This window comes from Chaetodon auriga, chromosome 19, assembly GCF_051107435.1.
Source record: "Chaetodon auriga isolate fChaAug3 chromosome 19, fChaAug3.hap1, whole genome shotgun sequence".
In the NCBI taxonomy this organism is placed as follows: domain Eukaryota; kingdom Metazoa; phylum Chordata; class Actinopteri; order Chaetodontiformes; family Chaetodontidae; genus Chaetodon; species Chaetodon auriga.
The window spans coordinates 18264212-18289538 of NC_135092.1; the positions used below are offsets into that span (position 1 = coordinate 18264212).

A 25327-nucleotide genomic window follows, 5' to 3' on the forward strand; every position below is an offset into this window, starting at 1 on the left:
TCAGCATGCTAACATGTGCATAATATTAATGCTAACATGCTGATGTTACTACATGGTATAGCACGCTGATGTCGATGCTATAATGTTTACCATGTGGACCATCTCTGTTTGGTGCATTAGCATGCTAGGTTATTAGCATTGAACACAAAGCTAACGCTAATGGGTGATGGAAAGTTGATGGATCGCCTCAGGTTTCACAATTTCTTTCTGAAGGGAGCGTGATCGTATGAATCGAATATCATCCATCCAGCAGTTGTTGAGACGGGATTCAGGATTCATCCTCTGGGTACAAGATTTCGTGGTTGAGATAATTCAGACTGGAACAAGGTGGTGAACCGACTGACAGACTGCTAGCATGGCTACTAAAACCCTTTGATTTCAGCAATTCAGCGAACATTCAAAATATCTGCACATAAAGCCATGTGCTGCAGCAAATGTAGTCACCTCACTGACTGCGTCGACCATCTCCAGTTTCTTGTTGGCAGTCTGGTGCAGAGGCTCCATCTCCTCTCTGATCTTACTGATGACATTATCTTTGGTCTGAATTTGCCGGTCCAGCTCTTCTGTCTGTTTTAGCAGGTCCTCACCCCACTAAACAGGAAGCACAAACACACAAATGCAATGCTTTTATCAAAACCCTTCCTCTCTCACCTATGGAAAGAGATTCTGCCTTTCTGCAGCCATTTGCACAGGCCACATTAGCCTATTTCTGTGCCATTTCACAGTGTTTTGTCTGCTCATCACCCTCCTCTGGAACAACATGTACCCCCATGATCTGCAGATCCTGCCAGAATCTTCTCTCCTGTGCCTACACAGTGTCCCCCTCTGCTTGCCAAACATTAAATTGAGAAACTGCCCACTCCTCAGATACTTAAATGAGCCTAGTTAAATGAACTGGAATGCTTTCTTATGCATGTGCAGCTATTACACCAGTTCTAACTAGACTAAATGATTCACTCATGGGTCTATAATGTAATGTAATAATGCTTGAAATTCCATTTGTAGCCTGCAGGTGCTGTGCAAACTGACCTCTGTTGTGCGGTTGCTTGGATGTGTTTGGTTGAGCCGTGTTTGGTCAGGCTCTGGTGATGGGCTGGCGTCTGTCAGAGCCAGCTGATGTAAGGATGATGTGATGTTACCCAGGGCGAGCTTTAAGCCTGCAGCTTCCTCCTCCAGGGTCAGCTGTTTGGCTACAGCGTCGTTCACCTGCGCTGTCAGGTTTTCTTTCTGCTGCTGCATTTGTGTGATCCTGAGATTAAAGAGGCGGAGACAGAAAGCAGACGGCATGCTGTATTGTGATGAAAAAAAAAAATACTGTTTCAGTTCATATCATGATGCTCATTTGACTGGTTTGTGTTAAAATAATGATGAGATACTAAGCTGCAGACTCATTAAAGCCTCACACATAATCCACATCCTTCAGCGCACTCAGTTTTGTATCTTATCTTATTTGAAAATGATCATGCTCTGTCATCTTGAAATCCATATAAATCTGTGAACAAGACAATGCATCTTGTTATAAGAGGAGTAAAGAGAAGGCGACATTGTGCAAAGAAAGCACGATGAATGCAGGAGAGGTGTTAGACAGCGTAGTGGATGTTAAAGTGCCATTTTTATCACCTACTCAGCTGTAATGATCTCCAATCTGTTTTGCCTCAACAGAGCAGAAACACAAAAAAATCAGTGTGTGCATCACTTCTGTGTTCACTGAAAAGGATTTCACAATAATTAACTTCACAGGTTTGGTAGACCGCTGGGACACTGGAAGATGCTGTAAGTGCCTTTTAAAATGGACCATATGATAAAGGTCTGCCTGAACAAAGGCGCCTGCTTGGTTCAGCTTAGTGAAAGACTGGCCACGCAGTTACAAGGAAGCAAGTGAAGAAGCCCTCACATCCTTTGTTTAAGTTAAAAGTAGCAGTAGAACACTGGAAAAAATACTCTATTACAAATAAAAGAAGTGAAAGTACTGAAAAATGGGCTCTGTGTGATACACTCTATAAGTAGAAGCAGTATCTCACTGCTGTAGCTGGCTGAGGTGGAGCTAGTGTGAAGACTTTATAAACAATCAGGTAGTCCAGAGGTTCCCAACCAAAGGGTCCAGCCCTCACTGGAGGGTCACAGGATAAATTCCTTTGTGAAGTTTAAAGGGAAAAATCACTGTTTTGACTCAGACATGTGAAATGTGACAAGCAGCCTGAAGCACACACTCCGTCTTTGTAAGCCGCTGTGTAAAACGTGAAACGTTTGAAATCACTTGCAAGCAAACTGCGTTTACTGACAGCGGTTTTACAAAGTGTTTTACATGCTGGAATATTTTCATTTGAATTTTTTGGGTAGGAGGGGAGGTATGCTGTACACATTGCAAAGCCCCTTGAAGCCACTTTATGATTTATGATAATGGGCTATATGAGTAAAACTGACTTGACTGACTGCAGCTTATTGATGGTGACAGGGTGAATTCTTTTGTCATCTTTCTGATTGAATAGCTGTCCTGCCAATAAAGTGGATCTGATCTGCTTAAGTCACTAACATAGGGAAATATGTACGGGAAATGCAATTTTATGCTGCCCATCTGTGCATAAACTGCTCACTTCACACCCTATAAAGTGACACACACACACACACACTCGTATACGCACGCAGACACACACAGTCGTACGGCGGTGCTGCAAAGATTAACACAACTCTCCTGAACCGAGCTGACTACTGTTAGAAGGGGGTAATCAATTTTGAGTTGCTCGCTTCTTGCTCTCATCATGGCCACCGGAGGGCTTTTTGCATCATTCTGTCTAGCATTCAGGATAATCCTCAGAGCAATCACACGCTAGGAGATGCAGCGAGCGTGCGGCAAATCCAAGAAAGCAATAGGCTTACAGTGGAGAGAAGCTGTCCCCCTGTGGCTAAATGTCTTACTCCTGAACTCCAATGTGCTTTAAAAGGCCTCTGCGAAGAAGAGGACCTTGAGCTGTAATACAGGGATAGGTGCAGTTTGTTAGAAATATACTGCGAAAGCGCAATAATCCAGGGAGTCACGCAGCTTATTGGGATTTTGCAATACAAGATGCTTTATGTGAATGGGGGCCATTTTTCCTGCTTGTGCTTGTCCGCGTGGGCGTGTGTTTGGACTCGTTGTTGTGCTCACCGCTCCGTTAGGTTCCTGATGTACTCCTCTGTGGAGTTGTCCTGCAGTAGATCCATCAGGAAAGCCAAGGTCTGCTTTGAGGCTCGTACCGCCCTGCTGGCTACGGCCTCAATGCGGTCCGCCGTTTCTTCGTGACTACGGGGGGGGGGAGAAGGGAAGACAAAGCGAAAGCAGGGGGGGAAATGAGAGTGAGTAACATGGAATAACAGACCGTTACAACTGCCCGAGGAGAGATGAAATGGATTTCAGCATCGATGACTTCCCCCTCACTGGCTCCCTGGTCCAGATTTCTGTGCCTACCACGTAACAGTGCTGCACACTCTGACCAGCAGAGAGCATCGACTCACAGCGGCCTGACAACAATGTAAGTGACAAGCTAAAAGAAGGAGGCGGAGATGAAGATCCACACATGACTACGGCTGTCAAATCTTAGAATTCGCCAGTACAAGTCCATCGGCCTGACTTACCTCTTCATCAGGACCTGTGTGTCATTGACCATGATGTGCCACTTGTTAGGTCCTGACCCCGCCTCAAAAGGAATGATCTACGACAAAGGAAGACACAGCTTCAAAGTGCTTTGACATGTTTAATTAAGTCATGTGATCTCGAGCCTGGTGAGGTTTCCTTTCAGACCCGGTGCTGTCTGCATGCAGATTCTGGATCTGTGTGAAAAGCTGTCACCAAAATCTGGTTGCAGGTCAGGAACCTGCCTCCAAATAATGGTCTGGGGTTTGCTTTAATTTAGCAAATAATGAAACTCTTCTGATGAACTTAAGTATTCAGAAAAACTCAAAGCGGCGGCATGTGGAAAAGCCTCCCTCAAAATAAATCCCCTGAAGTTCTGTCCTGATAAATGTAATGCGTATACAGTCAAATGCAGAATCCTTCCCCGAGTGACATTTAATTTGAGAAAATGCAAATAAAATGGGAAAACTTAATCAACAATTGACACTCCAGCATTTTGTTCTTCATTTTGGGGGGCCGCTCTGCTTATTAATATGAAATTAAATTGCTGCTGCTTCAGGCTTACCCAAGTGATAAGGTTCCACGGAGGTACAGCGTGCTGCGCTGGCACAGACACATAATCAGAAATAGGGAGCTATATACTGGCAAAACTAGCTCTCACATCTCCCCGAACCTAAATAACACAGCAGCGGTATCCATAATAGATCCCTGCAAGCGTCATGGAGAGACGGTGAGAAGCCTGGCGGTGGGTGAAGAACAAGTTGTTAATTTTAGCGTCCATCAAACGTTCTTTGGATTTTCCTTAGGAGGCATGAATTTGCTGCTCAGAGGGAGGAAGGTGGTGGAGGTGTGAGGGGCGGAGGGGGGCGGGGGGGGGGTGAGAAATATTGTTTGGCTTTGGGGATCTTTGTGGATCTATACAGGAGGAGCTCCACCAAGAGCTGTAAACTGCAGCATCTCATCGTACGGACAAGAAATCAATCGCTGTGCAAACAATATCAAAATGCTTGTGGACTGGGCGAAAGCTTCCGAGATCATTTTATGCCGCGAAATACCTGGAATATATGCCGGCTGTACGGGACATTAACACAGTGTTGAAGGGGCAGCGTGTTCGAGTGGCCTACCATGACGTCCAGGTCCGCTGTGGCCTGCTTCAGCTGTCTCTGAGACGCTCTGATCATGGAAATGGTCTGAGTGAAGGTTTGACACACACCCCTGCTCCCTTCATCCTTCTGGCTCTCCTTCCTCTCTTCCTCTGTCATGCTGATGCTGCAGTTCAAAGTAGATGTAATGCCATGCAGCTGGGCTAAGAGTCTGCCCGTCGAAGCTTCCAGCAAGGAAAACTGTTTGATGAAGGCCTCGCGTGCTTCTGGAAGAACAATGAGGACAGAGCAAATGAAGCCACAGTGAGTCCTACACGGATTATTTCCTCAACAATATTATTCTTCCAAGTCTTTGTGGCTACAGAGCTATATTTTAACACATTCCTCTCATTTACTGTGAGGATTCAGACTCTCATCCCTCTTGTCTCTCTGTTTGTAGTCAGACTAACCAAATCCACACACAAATCTGTCCAGATGTTATCACTTCAGTCACGGCCTCACTCTGTATTCTGCGGCGTCTCCAGTCTAACTGGCTACAGAACCAGTCTGGAGTACAATTAGCACAATACGTCTGGATGTTTGTTGCTTCACTTTGCTTGTCTCTTTGTCTTTGCGTCTTATAAAACGAGAGATAACAAGTGTGTGTGTGTGTGTGTGTGTGTGTGTGTGCGCGCGCGCCCCAGTGTGTGCTTATTTTGCCTCTGTGTGCCAACACAGTGAGCCTGTCGCTCCCACATACTCATTAAATTATTATTGGGCCACCCATGTCTTAAAGTGCATGGCTGGTAGCTCTGTGTGTGTGTGCGTGTGTGTGTGTGTGTACAAGTATGTGGGTGTTGGGAGGGGGATTGTTAGACAACTGTTATCGTGATTGCAACTATAATCATAATAAACCAGGGATTAGAGATGCACCGCCTGTCATATAAATAGGGATTAAGTTGGTCACACGGCGCCTTGTTCTATATTGTTATGATTTGTCTCCATTTGGCCTGTGCAGCTGAGCCTGTAAGCCCTTTCCCCCCCCAAAGATAATGAGGATATATCAGCATTGTGTTAAAGTAATTGGGAGAGGTTTGTATTGTTGCCTGCTTCCTGATTTAATCGCTTTGTTGTGTTGTATCTGTAACAGTGTCGCACCGAGGAGGCACAGACAGAGCAACGGCCCATTTGCAGAACGCCGGGGGAGGTTTCGTGTCAAAATTCTTAGCCATGCTTGCTAGTCTTGTATGTACTGATATGGCATGTTTTCGTCTCACAGCCAAAATGTGACACAATAGTTAGAGTGGCACACGGGCGAGCTTCACATCCCACAAAGGCTGCCGAGCGTCCCTTACGAGACCATGTAGGAAACATTAAAAAGAGTGACAGCCCGAGTGGAATCATCTTGGCTTCTGGCTGCTGTTACCTTGGAAGGCCAGAAAATCCTCCAGAGCATTGGGTAGAGTATCCTCCCTCTGGTGCTCATGCTCGTAAAGCCTGGCCATGTGATACTTCAGCAGGTGGTGCTGCTTCCCAAATCTACCTCGGCAATCAAAGTGAGCCAGGAGCTTCTCCAAATCCTGCAGGCGAGTCCTCAGCTTTTCTGCCTGTAATAGCACCAAGATTTATCACTGACGGCGTCAATGAGGATACAGATTTTGCAAGACCCAAAAAAAAAAAGAAAAAAAAAAACTACACAGGGCTGCGACAACAAATACCGCAGCAACAGATCTATCCATCTAGATCTGTATTTATTTATTCAGACACAGAGATTGAGACAGGACTCTGGTTCTTGGTGCACCGTAACATCAAAATGTAGTATTTCAACAAAAGCAATGAATAAATGAATATCAACAACAGGATCAGGATCAAATACGGTTTTCATATCCGCATCCACTCACACTATTCTGTGCGTAGCGTGTGGCCAAAGAAAGCATCTCAGGAGATAACAAGATTAGACTTCTCAGAAAATGGAGGCCCGGGTCTGTGCATGGACTGAGGGGGCTGTGATTGGCACCTATTTGTTGACCCTGGAAGTTAAATGGCCTATAAAAAGAGCGCGCAATCACGCTGCGATCACACCTCTTTCTCACACCGGGAAGCACGTTACACGTGTTGCACATGTGTCGTCACACATGTTCTCCCTGCGCTAGTGAGCCCCCGAGGTGTTAATGAGCTCGCTTCTTCAGTCCAGTCCTTTTAACACCAGGTTTAACATGTTACTTATACTGTGATCCTCTGCAGCCATTTTCTTCCTCTTCCTTTGAAACAGTACCATATATCGTTCTCATTATTTTATCCCATTCTCCATTTCGCTGTTTCCCAGTTTCTTTTTAATATCTTTCTTGATCATCGATCACACATCTCCGTCTTTTTCAACCGTCCTCTCTTTGTGCTTGTTAGTCTTTTCCTTTCCTGCGTGTGAGCCAGAGGAAAATGTGAGCAGAAAGATAGAGAGTGGGAGAGGCAGAGAGGGAGAGCTGGGGTAGACTGAGGATAGGGAGAGTAATTGCAGGTGTTCAGAGCAGACAAGGCTTGGGATGTTCGCTGAATTGCTAACACCATGGAAATTACAGCATGCATTCACACAGGTACAAGCCGGTCCGGAGAGAACACAGAGCCACTTTAGCTGGAACAAGAACACGTTCAGAGAAAAGACAGAACATGTCAGCGGTATTGGATTGGCCACAGAAGCCAAATCCAGGGACGCGGCACCTTAGCATACAGACGTGGGTTTTCAACAAATCTAAAGGGACAGAAAGGAGCAGCACAGGAGATCATTAGGGCAAATGTCTCTTTCTGTTTCACTGCACATCTACTGTTTACTTGCAATCTACAAATACAAAAGAGCCATATGGCTGTCATGAGGGTCTACAAAGGCGGGATGTGCTGGGGGACTGTGCTATTTCAAGAACAAATTGCACCTTGTATAATAGCGGGAGCCGAGGCACAATCGCCGTGGAAAGAATTTTTATGAATATGTGCAGAAAGATATGTGCAGCAGACGTGCAGTAATGAATATGAAAAGACAATGAAGAGAATGACGAGTGAAAGCAGGGGCACGCGAGCGCTTTTACTCAGGAAGCGATCTGAGACTACTGACACCAACTTGAATGCAGCATTTTGTAAAGTGCTGCACTTTTCTGCCATTTCATCTCTGAGGGAATTGCTGCACTTTTACTCTATCAGACAGCTGTAGCTAATTGTGCCTTTGCATATGAAGGCGTCACATGCAAAAGCATCGATGCTGAAGCTGATGAACTGATTAGCTGATCAACAGAAAATCGATCCCCCCCGCTTCATATCACTGCACTTTTCATGTTTTGGGTTTAAACATGCAGCTCTGCAACCTTTCAATAACCATTTTTCAGCATTTTGTGGCATTTTATAAACCACGTGTTTATTCAAATAGATTCTGATCACATAGTTTTGAAATCGACAGAATAATCGACGGTGGAAGTAATAATTTAGATGGACCCTTAAAATACACGAAAGCTCGAAATAAGATGCATTTCTATATTTTAATGCTTCTCAATTATGTAGTACGCAGACAGCGAGAGCACCTCCTGTAACACCACTCACATCTTAATGCAGCTGGAATCTTACTTGTACTTTACTTGAGTATTTGAATTTGATGCAACTTTATACATTTACTGCACTACATTTAAGATGAAAATACTGTATTTTTTACTCTTCTACATTTGTCTGACACCTTTAGTTACTAGTTACTTTGCAGATTTTCATTTTTCATACCCTTTCTGTCTGTTTCTGATATGGATTGCCTCTTGGATTAGCTGAAAAATACATCGTCAGCTATTGAAAAGTTGACTTTTTAGAAATATGTGGTTGTCACAGGAAGCAATGCGACAAACATGTGATGATCTTATAGAATATGATGCATTGCTGGGGATTAAACCAGCCAACAGTGCATTAGGTGTTTAAAATGATCTCAGCCATGGAGAGCTACAGCAGTAAAATGCAACATACACATTAAAGCTGCAGTAATATTAATCCAAAAACATCATATATAATAATAAACACTGACAGGGACCATTTTTCTGCAGAATGAGCACTTGTACTTTTAATTCTTTAAGCAAACTTTAGATTCTTTTTACAGAACAGAGCTGCAGAGGTCTTTACTGTTTTCTCTGCGCTCCTGTGTTTGAGATACATAAATGACCATCCTGGTTAACCGTGGAGGATAAATCCAAATCAAGCCTTCTGTTATTCACTCAAACGGTCACACGGAATAATACACCACACTTCTTCTGTGCATTTTCAGCCTCTTTCAGCGTATTGTTTTGATTTTCTGGCCCACAACTTGCTTTGGATCCCTCTCACCACAATCACAGCGCTGTTTTTAGGTGCATCAGGTGGCTGTTTTCAGCTAAAGCTCTTAAAAACCTGACTGTAAGCTACACGTCCAGCACCAAACGGCATACGGACAAAGCTAGTGGCTAAGCTAGTGGACCAGCCAGATATTTTCCTCTGGAGTTACTGTAGCAGCAGCTAGCCTCTACCAAGAGAAATGTGACTCTGGGTGACTTCTGTGTTTCACTGTGAGGACAGCCCAGGGCTAACGCTAAGCTAGCTGTCGCTGCAGTAAATACCTCCAAACCAATGTCTCCTTTTTATAATTCTTCACTTCTTGAACATGGAAAACGTGGTCTGTAGGTGAGGCGGCTTTGAGGACGTTAAACTGCACCTACGCTGAAGCTAAGCTAAGTAATGTAGCTTATCATTTTTGTTTCTTTTTCAGTTTTTAAGTCGCTTGCCCACAGCTGTGCAGATGTGCCGAATGTGTGAATAGGCAATAGTTTGTCACATCAGCTTAAACGATGATATTTGTGTCACAAAAAAGGTTTAAAGCCACTATGGGTACAATCTGAAAATCCCTCATGATGGTGGTTCTCACACAAACACACACACACACTCATAAACAACCAGAAACTCACCTGTTTCTTGACAAGGCCATAGCAAACGGGGCATTCCTCACACTGGTGTGTGGCTCTGTCGTGGAAATAGTTCAGCTCACATTTGTCACACTTATAACCCACGAAGCCCTGGCGACAGTGGCAGGTACCGTTACTGTGACACTGCATGGAGACGGAGCCCATCGGGTCACAGTTACAGGCTGGGAGAGGACACAGGACGGCAGGGTGGGACCACAAGAGGAGGAGAGGAGAGCAGCAGGGGAGCGGAGGTAAACATAGTTAGAAATGCCTTCATGTGTGATGTGTGTTAGAGATTTATTGGAGGATTAGAGGATGGTACACAGTGCACTCGCGATGCCTGAAGTAAAGTCCTGTACCTCTGCAGCCTCGTGACGAGAATCCAAAGAAGCCCACTCGGCAAGACTCACAAAGTCTCCCCTCCACTCCCGCACGACACACGCACTGCCCTGTGATTGGATGACACGTGGCGGACGACGAGCCAATCGGGCTGCACTTGCACCTGAGGAGGGCAGGAGTGACGGATTCGGTTTGTAAGCTCAGTGATGGTATCTGTTCGACAAATCCACCCAGAATTTCACAGGTGGTGTCTGTACCTCTCACATCCTACGCCTGGTTGGAGGTTGAAGAAGCCAACTTCACAATAACTGCAGTCCCGGCCGGTCACGTGACTGAGGCACTGACAATTTCCTGTCTGAGGATGGCATTCGTGTAAATGCCCAGAGGTTCCGGCAGGGTTGCAGCTGCAGGCTAGAGGAAGCAAATAAAACAATTTTATTATTTAAACAGTGATAATATTACACTGTTAACGGCTCAGATCGTGGCAATGCATCATGTTCGTGGGCAGGATTTTTTTTTATTTGATCCCAGAGCGCTTGAGAGAAAAGTGGAAGGAAATGACCGACGTTACGACGGAGACTCATGCATCTCTTTCTGACATTGTTCAGTGCAGAAGTTCGAGCCGGGGCTTGAAGAACACATCACAGCTGTCACTCTTTGGGTCTCTGACTTATTTCACTGTTTCGTTCACTCAGACCTTTTTAATTCTCCCAAACCAAACACTCTCTTGTTCATCCTTTTTTTTCTGACTCACAGCCATTTGTTTGCCCCTTTTTCAGCTTTTGCCTTTCATGACTCAAGAGCGCTACACCTGTCGAACTGGAACCCCTGAGTGGATGCACTATTTTCTGTGTCCCTTTAAAAGTCGAAGCCAAGGCCATGCAGTCCTCCAAAACAAGTAGTTTTATGATATCATGAAGTTGCGTGGGATCATGGGAGTTGTTGTCTTCATTGTTAACCGACCACCACTGCCAGTGAAAATCTGACATGAAGAAGGCAAAACCGTTCAAGGATGAGGTCATGCATTGAAATTTAATCCAAGAGCTCAGAGAAACTTTCCACCTCCAGCAGACGAAGGTGAGAACATCCAGGTGAAACAGTCAGCAACGTCTTTTAAGTGGAGTTGGGCTTTAACTTTAAATACCTCCCTCCATCTCTCTCATAAATCCTAAACAAACTAAATGAGTTGACCAACGTTACATCAGAGTCTCTCTTCAGTTACTCACGCTTGCACTTCTGGGCAGCTGTCTGGTTCAGGGCATCGCCATAAAACCCCCGCCGGCAGCGCTGGCAGTGGTCGCCCTCTGTGTGTCCCAGACATTTCAGACATCGCCCAGTGATGTGGTCACAGATCCCCACTGCGTTGAAGTCCACGTTGCCGTTGCAGTCGCATCTCACACACTGTCGAGCTGCCCCAGATTGTCCCAGGGGGTCACCATAGTAACCGTCTTCACACATCTGACAGCGCATCCCTACACGGGTGGGGTGGGGGGGGTGGGGTGGGGGGTGGGGTGAAAGAGGTGAGCAGGAATTAGATGGAGGACTGAGCTGGAACACGGTTGGTGTGTCAGCCCCGTGTCACCTCCGAGTCTGCTGTAATTAAATTAAAAACTCTCAGGTCGCAGCGTGCACTGACAGTCCCTGAAAACGAGCCACAGCCTTTTCGTTTTCAAGCCGTCTCGTAGAAATGTTCTCATCATTTTGTTCTGGACGTAAGATAAGATAAACGTTATTGATCCCACAGTGGGAAAATTCATTTGTTACAGCAGCTCAAGAGTCAAAAAGCAGAAGGGAAAGCGTGAATCGAGGGATAAATCAAAGAGAAACAAGACAAAAGTAAAACAAACGTATATATATGAAGGATAACTGCACAGTATAGATACGAATAAAGTGTAATGTGTATATAACATAATGTACTGTAGCATGTACATGCACCTAAAGCTCTTTATTTACTGCGTGGCGGCAGAAAAAGGATTTTCCATTGCTGGTGCTTCGTCTCACCTGTCTGTCCTGTAGGGCAGTTGGTACAGACCACCTGTCCTGTCTCTGCAATTTGGGCACAGCTGGTACGGTCCGGGCAAGGGCAAGGCTGACAATCACCGGCCGTGCCAATCAAAGCGTTGCCATAGTAACCATCCAGGCAGTGCTCACAGGTCATCCCCGTGGTGAAGTCAGAGCACTCACACACACCTGAAACAAAGCGAGGAGAGGGACAATTATGCACTCCGGCGGCACACAGGCAGGTTTTTTTTTTTTTTTGGACACACTCAGACCACAGACGGTGATGTTCCCCCCATCGCCAGCAGAGTGCGCTGTGTCTCTGATCATGACTGCTGCCACTCCACACAAACGCTCCACTCCACAGCCCAATCCGCTAAGAAAACATTCCCCATAGCCCGGCGTGGAGAGCAGAAGACAACTAAATTCACCCTGGCTGTAATTGCTTTGGGAAATATAAGAGCCAAATGCAGTCTGAAAGACCTTCAAGAAGTAAAGCAATTCCCCCTCCAAGTGGGAGAGATTACCAATTCTATGATGTCCTTAAAACAAACTCTTGTTTCAAAAGCCTTGGAAAAACAACTCGCAGCCTTACACGACTTTAAAGGATTTGCTCACGTGCAACATGTGTTGATATACACGTACATACACCGAATCTCCGGTGAATTCTGCTCAGTTTCTCGAGCAGGTTTTCAGTCCTCGTTTCGAATCCAGTGAGCCGCACGCATGCTGGATGACACGGCATGCTAATCAGAGATAATATCCACGGCAGTGAAGAAAGTGAGCGGTCTGCATGACTGTAAAACAACCCTGTCTGCTGCTGCAGCTCAGCAGACCTGCACCTCACAGGCTGACATGATGGCAAACACACACACACACACACACACACACACACACACACACACACACACACACGAAGCCAAGTTTGTGCAAAAGCAACTTCTGCAATGACACAATGACAATTCAACGAATCACAGTGAGGCCTTCTAACTTACAGACAGACAAAAGCTTCAGAGGACCACAAATTAGTAAGTGCCAACATTCTTGGAAAAGCACAAAGAGAAAAACTGCTAAGATGCTTAAAAAGTTAAACTTATCATAAGATCGTAATGAGCAGACGTTCATTAAAGTTTAATCATCACTTATGCATTTCAAAATCTAACAAAATAACAGCTGCTTTTATTCTGCTGTGTGCAGCCGCGAGAAGATATTTAGCATTCCTGCTGCACAGCATGGCGCTCGGCTCTTAGTATTCACCGAGCGAGTGCATATCAGAGGAGTTACAATAATTTGAATCATTTTTTTAAATTTTCAAAGTTTCTCAAATGGCTTCAGTCCGGGTTGATAACAATAATTGCGCTGATTTTCTAGAGAACACCAATAAGATCTCGATGCATGGCAAATAATCCACGGGCACTGCGATTTTACAGAGTCCTCATTAAAATTTCCCATCACTCCCTCATAGCCTACGGTGTGATTCAGTGAGGAGTTCTTTGCTGTGCATTTTTTAAATCAGCTCACACCACTGAATATTGGAGTAAAGAAATTCTTGCCTGGGGTCACTGCAACCAATGTCTCCCATCACTAAATAAAGCCCTGTTAACTTCAGACCTGTAAGTCAAGTATATGAGATAACGGCTGCAAAGCTAAATTGATCACATAGCCATTAGGGGGAACAATTATCCCGTTGCCTGATGAAGTGTAGACTTCTGGGTAAAAATCATTAGTTCTTTGGCGAGGTGAGGTGAATAATACATGACTTCCAAGCACGTAATGCCAGTCATTTAAACAGAGTATTTAGTAATAATGATTGTTCGTAGCTTAAAGAAGTGAATCTTTCTTGAATTTCACAAAGCATTACAATGACACTGATGGCGCGCGGTGTCAATCCCCAATGAGCCGTAGTGAATTTAATGGCAGCAGAAATGTGCTGACTTTACTGAGTGTGAAGATGACTGAGCGTGATATGAGGCAGTGGAGCCACCGAGGGCCTCCTCGACACTATTATCATTCCATCGGCTCCTCGGCAAAGCTAACGCCATGCATCACAAACTGTGGCTGCGCGGCAGGGCCTCTCGTCACGTGACGCTCCTGACCGCCATCACTTCATCGCGCCCCCCCGGGATGATTTTATCAATGAATCAACCAATGGTCATTCAGCCGTAATGAATCTGGATTTCTGTGAAGCTCCCCGTGGAGCCGCCACACTTTGAATCCTTTGACAAATTCCACACAATCCCGCTCTTCTGCTCTCGCCCTCTAGTACTCCTCCCCTTTGAGCTATGGAGGACGGCACTTAAGTGCGCCGCTCTCCGCCTGAGCCCTGCTCGTCTGTTCTGTGATGTTTCTGCGTGGCAAAACAAGCAGCGTGGAGTGCGCCGTCGCATCCACGCATCACGCTCCGAAGAGCTCCTTCCTACCAGCGCTCCTTCTACCTGCGCCTCATCCCTCCACTCTGCTCCTCATTGTACTCTCTGCAGAAATGCACACACATCCAGGACTAATGCACTTCATTAAGGAAGCCACTTGTGGAGAACAGGAATACACTGGAATACATGACTGTGTGACAGCTGCGCACAGACGAATGAAAGACCGCTGGCTTTGTCATCTACCTTTTTCCAAATCTCTTTCCCTCGGTGCATTTGTGCTTGTGCGTCATTCAGCGTTCCTCTCAAACAAAGTGCTACGAGGAGCTCTTCTAAAGATAGTGGTTATCATTGTTTGCAGTGGCTTGTAATAGCTTTAACACCAGATGGAGATAGAAAAGTGGGAGAGAAAATCCACAGAGAAATGGATTTAAAATAAGTATGTTTTCATTTAGGAGAAGATCAGAGTGCGCCTCTCTACTGTTATTACATTCTTGCCTCTGAAATCTGATTTATTTACTGACCAAATTGAGTTTCTGAGGATCACTGCATGTCATTCTCTACCATCTTGGGAGGTCTCTCTCTCAAGGAGAAGGGCAGCGTGTGGGGTCTTGATGACGTGTGGCCAGAAATACAAGTAAAACAAGTCACATGAGTTCAAAGCAACATGTGGCTGCATGAGGTATGCGAGTGTTTACGCTGCTTTTGGCTTCTCTCCACAGCGACAAATGCCTTTCAAGGGATGAAGAATTTGAAAACCGCTTTATTCCTCATTTCTGCTTTACATAAGCGCAATATGGATGCAATGTCGAATACACAAGCTTTTCAAGACCTCCAAATTTTCCAGGAGGCTTGTCTGCTCAGCCCAATGGAACGTTAAAAAGCTTCGGGGCAAGGAAATCTATTTACTAATGCATGTGAACACACTGTTTTAATGAAGGAGAGAGGGAAACAAAACAAAAAGAGAGACAGGGAGAGAAAATTTTGTCTGCAGCTCTGAGGCCTTGGGGGTAGAAATTGGGGTAAATCTGCTGCAGGACTGTTTGATGGTGATGTTGCTCTCTAATTTAACACAGACATGCTGCCAGCGCCTGCTGCTGCTGCAGATGTGGCTTGTCAGTGGGGTCTGAATGAGCGGACTGCTGCGGAGGAGGGGGGAGGACGCTGAAGGAAAGAGGAGGGACTGTATATTCTGTCCACCCCCATACATAATGTGCACAATACGGATGACTGGGGAAATATGTTTTGTCACACTGTGACTGTGGAAAATAAATGCATCAATTCTTGTTTTGTACAGACGCTGTCAGCCAAATTGCTGTGGCCAAGGCCCCAGAGTATCGGGGATGGGAACTCTGACGGCAGCGGCTGTAACTCATGCTGCTGGTCACCTCGTTGCTGTAGAGGAGCTGGACAAATGATTTACCGCGCATCAAAGTCAATTCGCTCATGAAATTGATGCAATAAGCTTCTAAATAATTGCTTGAATATCTTGTAACTTCATTCAGTTGTTCTAACAGCGAGGGGGAGATTTTCTCTGGGACTTAAACAAGCACTTGTGAGTTCGGTGGAGACAAAAACGTGTTGTCTCCACCTGATTATGAACCCTTCGTTGATTTTCCATCTAGTGTAAAATGTTAGCATGCTAACATGCTAAACTAAGCTGAAGAACATGGTTAACGTTATACCTTTGTAGTTCTCTGTGTAAGACACAGTGTGTAGTTTAGTTCTCGAGCTTATCTTTTCATATCTGCTGTTCTTGCATTCATTGTGATGATGCACCAGGTTTGCTGTGCTAAGTTTTCCTTGTCTAAACTAATTTAATCAAGGGAAAGGTTGAAACCTTTTCAAACCAGCGATCTGACAGTGTGACTGGAAACCAAGGCTGGCAGACAGAGTGTGCACATTGTTGATTTTTCTGTTTATTTTTGTGTAAAATAAACGCGCTGCTTGTGAGGAGATAAGTAAAGCGTGCTGAATGGGATCAGCAGGAGAAATTACATGGTAAGATTCATTCTAACTGACTACATCTGTCTTTTCTGCTCAGTCTCAGTTCCTTTTCCCCCTCACTGTCGCTCCTCATATTCCATCACGTTGATACAGGCAAGGCATCTCAGGGCTTAGCCTGCAACAAATGCAGCCCACCAGAGAGATTAGGGGGCTGAATAAGCCAGCGCGAGAGCCAGCTTCACTCTCACTGTCAGTGTGTCTGCCTAAACTTTCGCTCATAGATTTTTCTAACTAATGACCTTAGAGAGCTGAAGATGGCATTTAAGCAGGCATTTGGGAAATGCATGCCTTGGCTTCCTCTGTCTCGTTCTAAAGTGGCCCATTGTTGGTAACACTGACTCACAGTAGCCTCCATTTTAACCCAGCATTCTAATGAGAATTGCAATGTGCAGCACATTTGGTAATTTCTTCATCTGTACCCTAATTGATGCAATGAGACAGGTACTCTGGGTGATGGCCTTTATGAGGCCGACTTGAACGTATTTCGCTGCAGGAGCCGCTGGTGGTCCCTTCCCCTTCCCGGACCGAGGCCAGAAAAAGCTTCAGTTTCCCAGCCTCCTCCACCAGACTGCAGTGGGCGTGACATTTAGCTATGCAAAACCAGCGTGCATTATTCAAAAATTTGGCCCAGCACAAATGTCAAAGTGAGAAACAAGCATATGCTGTTATGAAAGAACAGAAAGACCTTATTTATTCTGGGGTTTGCAGAGCAGATGCACATGCTGCATCCAGGTGGTCAGCAGAATGCAGCTAACTGCAACTGGCCTCCTTAATAGCCACAAGATTACGGCTAGATCCAAAGGAAGTGGCGAAATCGTGGTTGAAGTCGATGCACTGGGCAAATGATCCCACAGCTGCGTGTCTGTGGAGGCACAGGGGGCATCCAAAGACAGATCCACACTGATCCACATGGATTCATGTCTTCAAATCTTCAAATGTTTTCTTGTGCATTACATAAGCACACAAAGGGTTTTAAAGCAAAGATATCATCGCTTGAGGTCCACAGTAGATCATACACTTACCGTAATGCTACTAGACCCTCCCAGCTTGGTAAACACCCATGTCTTTCACATCTCATCCCTTCAAACAGGCAGACTTTCTTTTAACAAGACTAAGTCAAAACCTTGTGTATAACTGGACAGTAGAAGGCCAATGTGCTCAATTGTGGCCAAATTAGTCAGGGTAAGTGTCTGTGATGTGACTTTAAATATTCATCTGCAGTCTTCTGTCGTGCTCCCGGTAATATTTGTTCTCATAGTGCATAGAAGTAGCACATGAAGAAACATGGTTAAGGTACAAAAATTACATATCGATATACAAATGCAGTTGCAAGAACAATACTTTCCATCCATATTTTATGTTGTTTGATGTGAAATAACCTTCTGATGAAGGAAATGACACTCAGTAATAGTAAGTGGTAGAGTTTATTAATTACTCAGTGTATTATACAGTTATAAAAGCATAAGCATGACATGCAGTATGTGAAGTTTTCTCATTGGAACATGTGTATTGAGAGAATACATGATGTAACTGGTGTGTAACAATACATACTGTAAACAGTGGGATGATTAATAATGATGTACGTCAATGACAGAGACTACAGATGATATAGTTGGGTTTTTAGTAAAAGGGGTGAAGATCACACAGAACATGGAGTTAGGTGTTCACTGTGAGTTGGAAGAAAGAAAATGGAAGAAAAAAGCGTCAGAAAAGCACATGAAAAGCGCTTTAGGTAAACAGAGACGAGATGCTGATTGAACACGCACAGCGTTTTTATTCGTTTATACCAAGTTTGAAGGGAATTGGTTCGTGATCGTTTTGGCATCTGCTCTATTTTCTCTCCACTCTGCAAGCGAATCTGACAATAAATCACTAATAATCTATTAGAAACGATATAAACGACAAAGTATATTACAACCCTGATTCCAAAAAAGCGGGGCAGCTGCGACGCTTCTGGACTCAGGGTTGTATACATGTTGTTCTCTGGGAATCTACCCTCACAGGCAGGTGAGAAGCCCCTCACTGCAGACCATCACACAGAACAATCACTGTAGCAGAAGAAACACTGCCTGCTTATCCAGGAACACATGAAGCCTTACATTATAAATTCATGAGGTGTTTGTCAAGATTAGCTCTACGTGTGATTAGAAACGAGCAGAGGAGCAGAACTGCTCGCCGACCGGCGCTTCGGCCGTGAACAGCCAGGCTACTGCTGGCTCGTGAATTGACCTATCGCGGCGCCTCCACCTCCCGGGGACATAATAAGCCGTATTCACATGGCGGCCATTTTCCTCTGATGTTCTGCTCGGGGTGGGACGCTCAAATGCTGTTATCGAAAGGATGATGTCATACTGCAAGTCGTGCAAAATGTGGGGAATCTGAGCCAAAAATGTGTCGCCCCCACTTGTCTGAGTCTCTCAGACTTAAGAGAGCTGCCTCACAAGACAACTGTTGACTTTGCTCCTTAATGACTCTTATTAGTCATTTTTCACTTCCTCAGATGACATTGTTCTCTGAAGATGTAAGTACAAGTGTAGTTCACCTGAGAGGACTCACACAGGTCTGCGAGGGAGCAGGGAAAACAGAGGAGCTTTAATACGGCGCCCTAATGCTCAATACCCATCAGCGACTACAGGGTCGAGCGCGTCATGTGTTTCATTTGTTTAGGTGATTAATGAGCGCTCCCTTACATTGTGGGCTGCAGAGAAAATTGAGTGTCTCCTCCTTATCTATACATTACATTCCTCTCTCTCCTTCCTCAACACTCTGCCTCCAGCTTATAAATTATGGCATCAACCCAATTTGGTATGGGAGCATGTGCACTCCAGGGGAACACAGAAATTAAAGTGTGTCCAAAACAGTGGAAACACATGCGCCGCACACATAGTTTCTTTTGTATCTGAAGGACGCGTGTTTGACTTCATCAGCCCTGCAGCACCGGCGCTCGGCAGAAATCGCAGTTTGCTCGTTCCACCACAAATATTATCATTTCCAATCTGTTGTGTTGCGCTACACCAAATAGAACCGACACAACTTAGAGAGTGTTAATAAATCATGATTATGATGCACCATTGGCTGCAGCCTCCCTCGGCAGCCAGTGAATAAACTCCATCCCAATTCTGTCTGTGGGCACACCCTGCATGATGATACAAGTCGTTAGGTAATTATACAGCAATTAAGATTCTGATAGGAGAAACAGCAGGTTGGTCCGCCCTCGTGGTGACAAATGATGAACAGGGTTTCTCTAATCGACTTACTTTGATAGCTCCCCTTGACCTGAACTTATAGATTTATGGAGAGCTGCCTTCTGCTGTTTGCTCGCTTCCTTCTTTTTATTAAAGACAAGCCAGCAGGCCCTCAGAAAACGACGTGCCACTATCATCCATTTTGAAAAAGAAAGACTAATTTTAACCACCTTCCTTTCCTAGATAGTCGGCTAATGCTATTCAACCCGAGAGCTTCGTGCCAAAGGACAAAACACGGGGGATTTTTGATCCATGACTCAGAGGACACAGCATGTTCCATATTTAAAACTCATTCATCATTTGCATGGCACTTGTGCCATGTAAATATTTTTAAAAAACAACGAGAGGCGTGCGTGTCTGTGTGTGTGCACGCCTGTGCACGAGTGTGTGTGTGTGAAGAGATTTCTGCACGGACTTGTGAAGGGTGAACTCTATTAACATGCTAAATGCTGCTAAGTGCCACCTGCTAAGTTTAAACCAACTCTACTTTGATGTTAAACAGTTAAAGGACCAGTGTGTGGGATTTAGTGCCCTCTAGTGGTGAGACTGCAGACTGCCGGCTGATACCCCTCGCCTCATACCTCCCTTTCCAAGTGTGAGGGAACCTGTGGTGGGCTACCGCTCCCTCTGTAGATAAAAAGAACTCGCTCTAAGCTAAACGATGAGTGGTTTCAGGTGATTGTACACAGCTGAAAACACAATTAGGACTATTATATTCCATTTCTGCCAATAAATCCCCTAAATTCCACATGCTGTTCCTTCAAACAGGTTCATCAATAAATAAAGGGGGTTTCCTTCCAACAACTCTAAACACAGACACGTTTGTGTTCAGACCGCCCTGAAAACTCTCTGCCATTTTTACAGAAGAAGAAGAAGACATGAACTGATTTTTCTGTTTTTCTCTCACATCTGCTCTCTCATTTCATTGTTGGCACTAAATCCTGTTCTACATAAAAGCACTTACAAATTACACATCGCACGAAAGAGCGGAATGCTGGATGCCATTAATACAAATGAAAGACAGGAAGTGGAAACTAAAGAGGAGCGTGCACAGACGGGAGTCAAGGACACTAAAAACAAAGTCAAGGTGACTGCGGAGAGCAGGTGCAATCCTAGCCAAGAGGAAGGAGGAAGCAGAAGACAGCAAGAGGATGACTAAGGAGTCCAGGGAACAAGAAGAGGCAGAGAGAACAAGTGTGTGTGCGTGTGTGGACGTGCATTACTCATATCGTGGAGGCATAAATCTGTTTACACGGTCACATTGTGGAGACTTAACCTTATGGGGACAAAACATGAGTCCTCATGAGGTAAATCATCGGGTGATTTAGGTAAGAGTTCGACAAGCACTGGTCATGTTTATGGTAAGTCTTCAAGAAATGAATGTGAGTCTATATGATGTACCCAGAAGCAATGAAAACACAACTGTATGTGTGTGTGTGAGACAGAGAAAGAGAGAGACAGAGAGAGAGAGAGAGACATCCAGATTGAGAAGAGACATAAGTGACACAGAAAATCTGCAAGCAAATTAGACATCATTAGCCAAGAGGCGGTTAACAAGTCTAATTAGGAGGGAGGCAGGCAGGCAGTGATACCAGACTTGCTTCCGGACCTCAGACACACACGCACGGGCACGGACACACACACACACACACACACACACACAGTCGCATAAACACACACAGTCACAAACATAACACACAGTCACAGCCAAAGCTTCAGGCATCTCCTAACTAGGTCAGATCTCTGATACTTTAAGGCTCAGGGTAGAGGGGAGAGATAGAGAGGAAGAAAGAGATTGAGGAAAGATAAAAGATGGAGGGTGGGACCTTGGACGGCAGAGCTGTCTGCTCTCGGTGAGATGGAGAGACTCGTTTCAAAAGCTGCGAGAGTGAGATAGTGTGGAAAAGACTCAAGGAGAGAAAGAAGGAGTGCACACTGTATAGTACACGCTCAAAGACATACACATATAAATAACTGCAAAGAGGTCGACTTGTTTACACACCCAGCAGCTGCTGTTTTTCTTCTGTCACTTACAGGAACGTCGCGTTTACGATACGAATCTGAAAGAACACTGCAGCTGCTGTTATTATCTCCCATAAAATGACAGGTGCATTAAACACACACTTCTGGTTTAGCTGGTGTTATAAAGATTAGTTGTGTGAAATAAGGATATTACTGTATTAGCACAGCCATCCAGTTCTCAGCTTGAGTGATAGCTTGCCAATGCTCCTGAGGGATGACTGAGTTACATTCCCTTGAAGCGATGATGACTGAATGTCAGTTCTGGAAAGACACAGAAAAATGCTTCAGTCGAACAGCCTGCATCTCTTTCTGTTCCCCCCTGCTCTCTCAGAGGCGCAGTGACAGAAAATACTGTCTAAACAACCTCTGATGATCCTTCATCTCGTGTAACGCTGGCTGAATGCTTTAGAGAGATATCTTCATCGCCGAGCTGGCAACTTACTGCTTTGTTTAACATTGAGCGGAGCTTGCTGCCACGGTCAATGCTAATTGTGGGAATAGTTCTGAGCACTGACTGCTGGTGGACTACTGAATCACTTCACTACACCTGTGATACCTGAACACTCTTGTTTTATAGCCTGTCTGATGCTACGGCTTTAAATGCAATAAAGAAACACAATAATGGATCTGATTTACTTCCCTTCCTAAAGACTCCTGCAGTGATGTCGTGCTGTACTTCCATGAAGGCGGGGGACTTCCAGGAGACGGATTACAAACAGAATGGTCACAGTTGATGCAGATGTCCCGACATATGGGATGGATTCCTTTGTTTACGACTCGTAAGCCTCAGCGAGTGTGTTTTGTGAGGGTTACAAATACTGCTTACTGACAGCAGAACACCACAGTATATCCATTGAAATTCCAATGTGACATGAAGGCAGCATTATACCCGCCCGGGCTGGCAAATGACCATGCCTGCTTCCAAAAACCACTCCCTCATTCAATCATTCACTTCCATCCCCTACATAAAAGACATTCACAGAGAGAAGCAAATTGAGATTTCAGACACGTATTTATCATCATTTTTTCTGTGGTCACAGCTGTAACGCCATTTTTCACGGCATCGCATTGTGGGATTGTCAGCGGAAAGTAATGTACATGTCTCGAACACTACTTTTTCTGAGAGCGTGAATACAGTGCGCCGTACAGTAAACAGGCAGTGATTTCAGACACAGCGCACGTATTTCAAACCTAACTTTCTCCTCGGTATTTGTAGTCTCGAGCTCAAGCCGATACAGTTTCTTAAGTATGTCGATATATTTTCTTAAACTTGACAAAGCTCCTCCAAAGTCTTAAAACACATTATACAGTTGCTTTCACGGGCTGTGGAGCACTCCCTGCGACTAGTAAATTGACTTTGACAAGTAAAACTAGTAGAGTTCTCCTTTAAATATAAAATGTTTTGCGCTTGATTTATGATTTCACTTTTCAGGCTTGTTTTTTTTTTTCAGGCTTGTGCAGGAGTCACTGAAACAGAAACACTGCTGGCTGGGTGTCAGCGAAGTGGGACCAAAGTCACCGCGCCTTCCTGACATCATCTGAATGCAGCTGTGTCTTTGCCAAATATACTGTAAGCGTTTCACTTATTACCTGTCTCCGGGTGACAGGTTCCATGCTGGTGGCAGTTGCACGGCACACACGTTGAGAGAGCCCCTCTGCCAGGGTCTTCCCGGGTGAATCCTGGAGCACACCGCTCGCAAAACTGGCCGGCGAATCCCGGGGGACAGGAACAAGATTCCACCCATGGGGCAGGAGGGACGGCTGGACCAGAGGAGAGGGAGGCTGAGGTCAGGGTCACCCCCGCAAGCTGCGACGTGTCTGGAGAGGAAGGAAGAGGAAAGAGCGCTTTGTCATAAAACTGATGCTTACAAAGGTCAGTAGTAAACTGATAATTGCTGCCTCAGAGGCCTGTTGAAGTGTTTGGGGCAGCTGCTTTTCTCTAGAATTAGGTGTGTGTGTGTGTGTGCGTGTGCGTGCGTGTTTGTGGGTCTCTGCATCTCGTTAAGCAGTAGGTTATTAGCATTTGTTGCAGCGCTGTCCCTCCCTCCCTGTCTCATTACAGGTTCTGGCCTGTGTTTACAGTTTACAGTCTGACACACACACACACACACACACACACACACACACACACACACACACACACAGAATAACAGATTCATCCACCCACACGCCCGTAAATGCCACACTTAATGCTCACTTGCACACGCACGTGCGCACGCATGCGCCCACACACGTACGCTCATCACCCGGGGAATCTTTGATATAGCAAATGAATAAATCACTGCAGCAGAGCAAGACGAGAAGAAAAGGAGACAGGAGACTTGGTGGAGGTATGTCAGACGTGCAGTTCCTGTGGGGTTTCAAGATCCCTCTCCCGACTCATGAATAGTGATGGGGGCAGGCCATCCTGAACCGAATCCCTTTCACCCTGCGCTCTGTAAACCACAGCCACAGAACATGAAATTACTTTTGTTCCTGCTCCATCGCCGAGTCCACTGTCACGTCCGCTCTCACTGACGACACACGAGGTAGATAGATAGACGGAATATGCTGCACACGTATGAGTATGCAGCTTTGTCAGCTAAGAAATAAACCAAGTGTGAATGAGCGGCTGCATAATAAGGGAAATCTGACTGCAAGAAACAGTGAGGGGTGAGAAAGTGGAAGAACCAGAGGAGAGGATGGACCTTGACTTCTAACAAGTCATGATCCAGCCAGTCCTTCAGCGGTGATGAAACCCAGTTCATTTGCACCTCTGAGGGATAATCAGTAGGCAAGCCTCTCCTCTTTCCTCTCCATGACTCGCCTTAGCCGCTACCCTTTACTCTCCTCTGCCTCCTGAATTCCTTTAGCTCGTTCAACGGGGGGAAATGTGCAATTAGACCCGTTTTCAGACACTGTAGCGCATATTTCTGTTAATTAAAAACATTTCATTTGAAGTCACGCTGTGCAAGTTCTCTCCATCAATCCTTTCTCCGAGACACCTTGTCAGAGCAGCCGAGATTTTAATTCCCTTCGCTCGCTGCAGCCCCGCAGACTACGACAATTTAGGTCTCCTTAGGTACCTGTACATTAAGCCATTAAGCCATTGACTGCTCATAAACTCCAATATGCCTATGCTCTCTGCTCAGAACTCAATTTTTGTGGCAGAGAAAATGAAATGCCTTTACGGTGACTGCAGCTGTCAAAGCCTGCCTTTATAGTCAAAAGACAATACTGTCATTAGAATAATACAGTTCTGTTTTAAGAGACTTTCTGCGGTGCAGAGAGGGGCAGGCGGCTCTGAGCAGGGCCGTTTAGACAGAGTGAGCAGGCTGCTGTGGTGCTTGATCCTTGCCGTATTTTGACCGAAGCGTGTCACAGACATTTCATTAAAACCCCGGGGAACTGTGTTAACTCGTGGAAAAGGGGGGTATAATGTGTCGCCTTGAAAGAGTAAAGGAGAACGCGAGAGGGAGAGAGGAGAGAGATGAGAGGACAGCTTTATGGGATTTTGAAATTAAAGTTTGTCGTGCAGCCTGCAGCGATAAGGCACTTCTAAGACTGTTTGAGAAAGAGTTTGAGACCTAACACAAATCATTAACGGAGTTTCTCCCCTGTGATGTGCAATAGATGGAGTGTAAACTCTGTGCTTGACTTTGTTTGCACGTTCATTGTGGGCGTCTGGTTGCAGGAAACGGATTGATGGCTCTGATTGTGCTGCTGG

The 25327-nt window shown here is 45.3% G+C and overlaps 1 protein-coding gene across 1 annotated transcript in view; it reads right to left on the reverse strand.

The window, feature by feature from the left end:
- The window catches only part of lamc3 (laminin, gamma 3), a 98357-nt gene that overhangs the window by 3695 nt on the left and 69335 nt on the right, over window positions 1-25327 (reverse strand). Inside the window, exons 12-23 of the mRNA XM_076757239.1 lie at window positions 23212-23439; window positions 11985-12173; window positions 11210-11455; window positions 10241-10394; window positions 10004-10146; window positions 9648-9826; window positions 6119-6299; window positions 4735-4979; window positions 3613-3689; window positions 3146-3280; window positions 1030-1249; window positions 445-591 (exon numbers count right to left, since the gene is read on the reverse strand). Of these exons, the coding sequence (XP_076613354.1) occupies window positions 445-591; window positions 1030-1249; window positions 3146-3280; window positions 3613-3689; window positions 4735-4979; window positions 6119-6299; window positions 9648-9826; window positions 10004-10146; window positions 10241-10394; window positions 11210-11455; window positions 11985-12173; window positions 23212-23439 (2144 nt within the window). The remainder of the gene's footprint in view (window positions 1-444; window positions 592-1029; window positions 1250-3145; window positions 3281-3612; window positions 3690-4734; window positions 4980-6118; window positions 6300-9647; window positions 9827-10003; window positions 10147-10240; window positions 10395-11209; window positions 11456-11984; window positions 12174-23211; window positions 23440-25327) is intronic.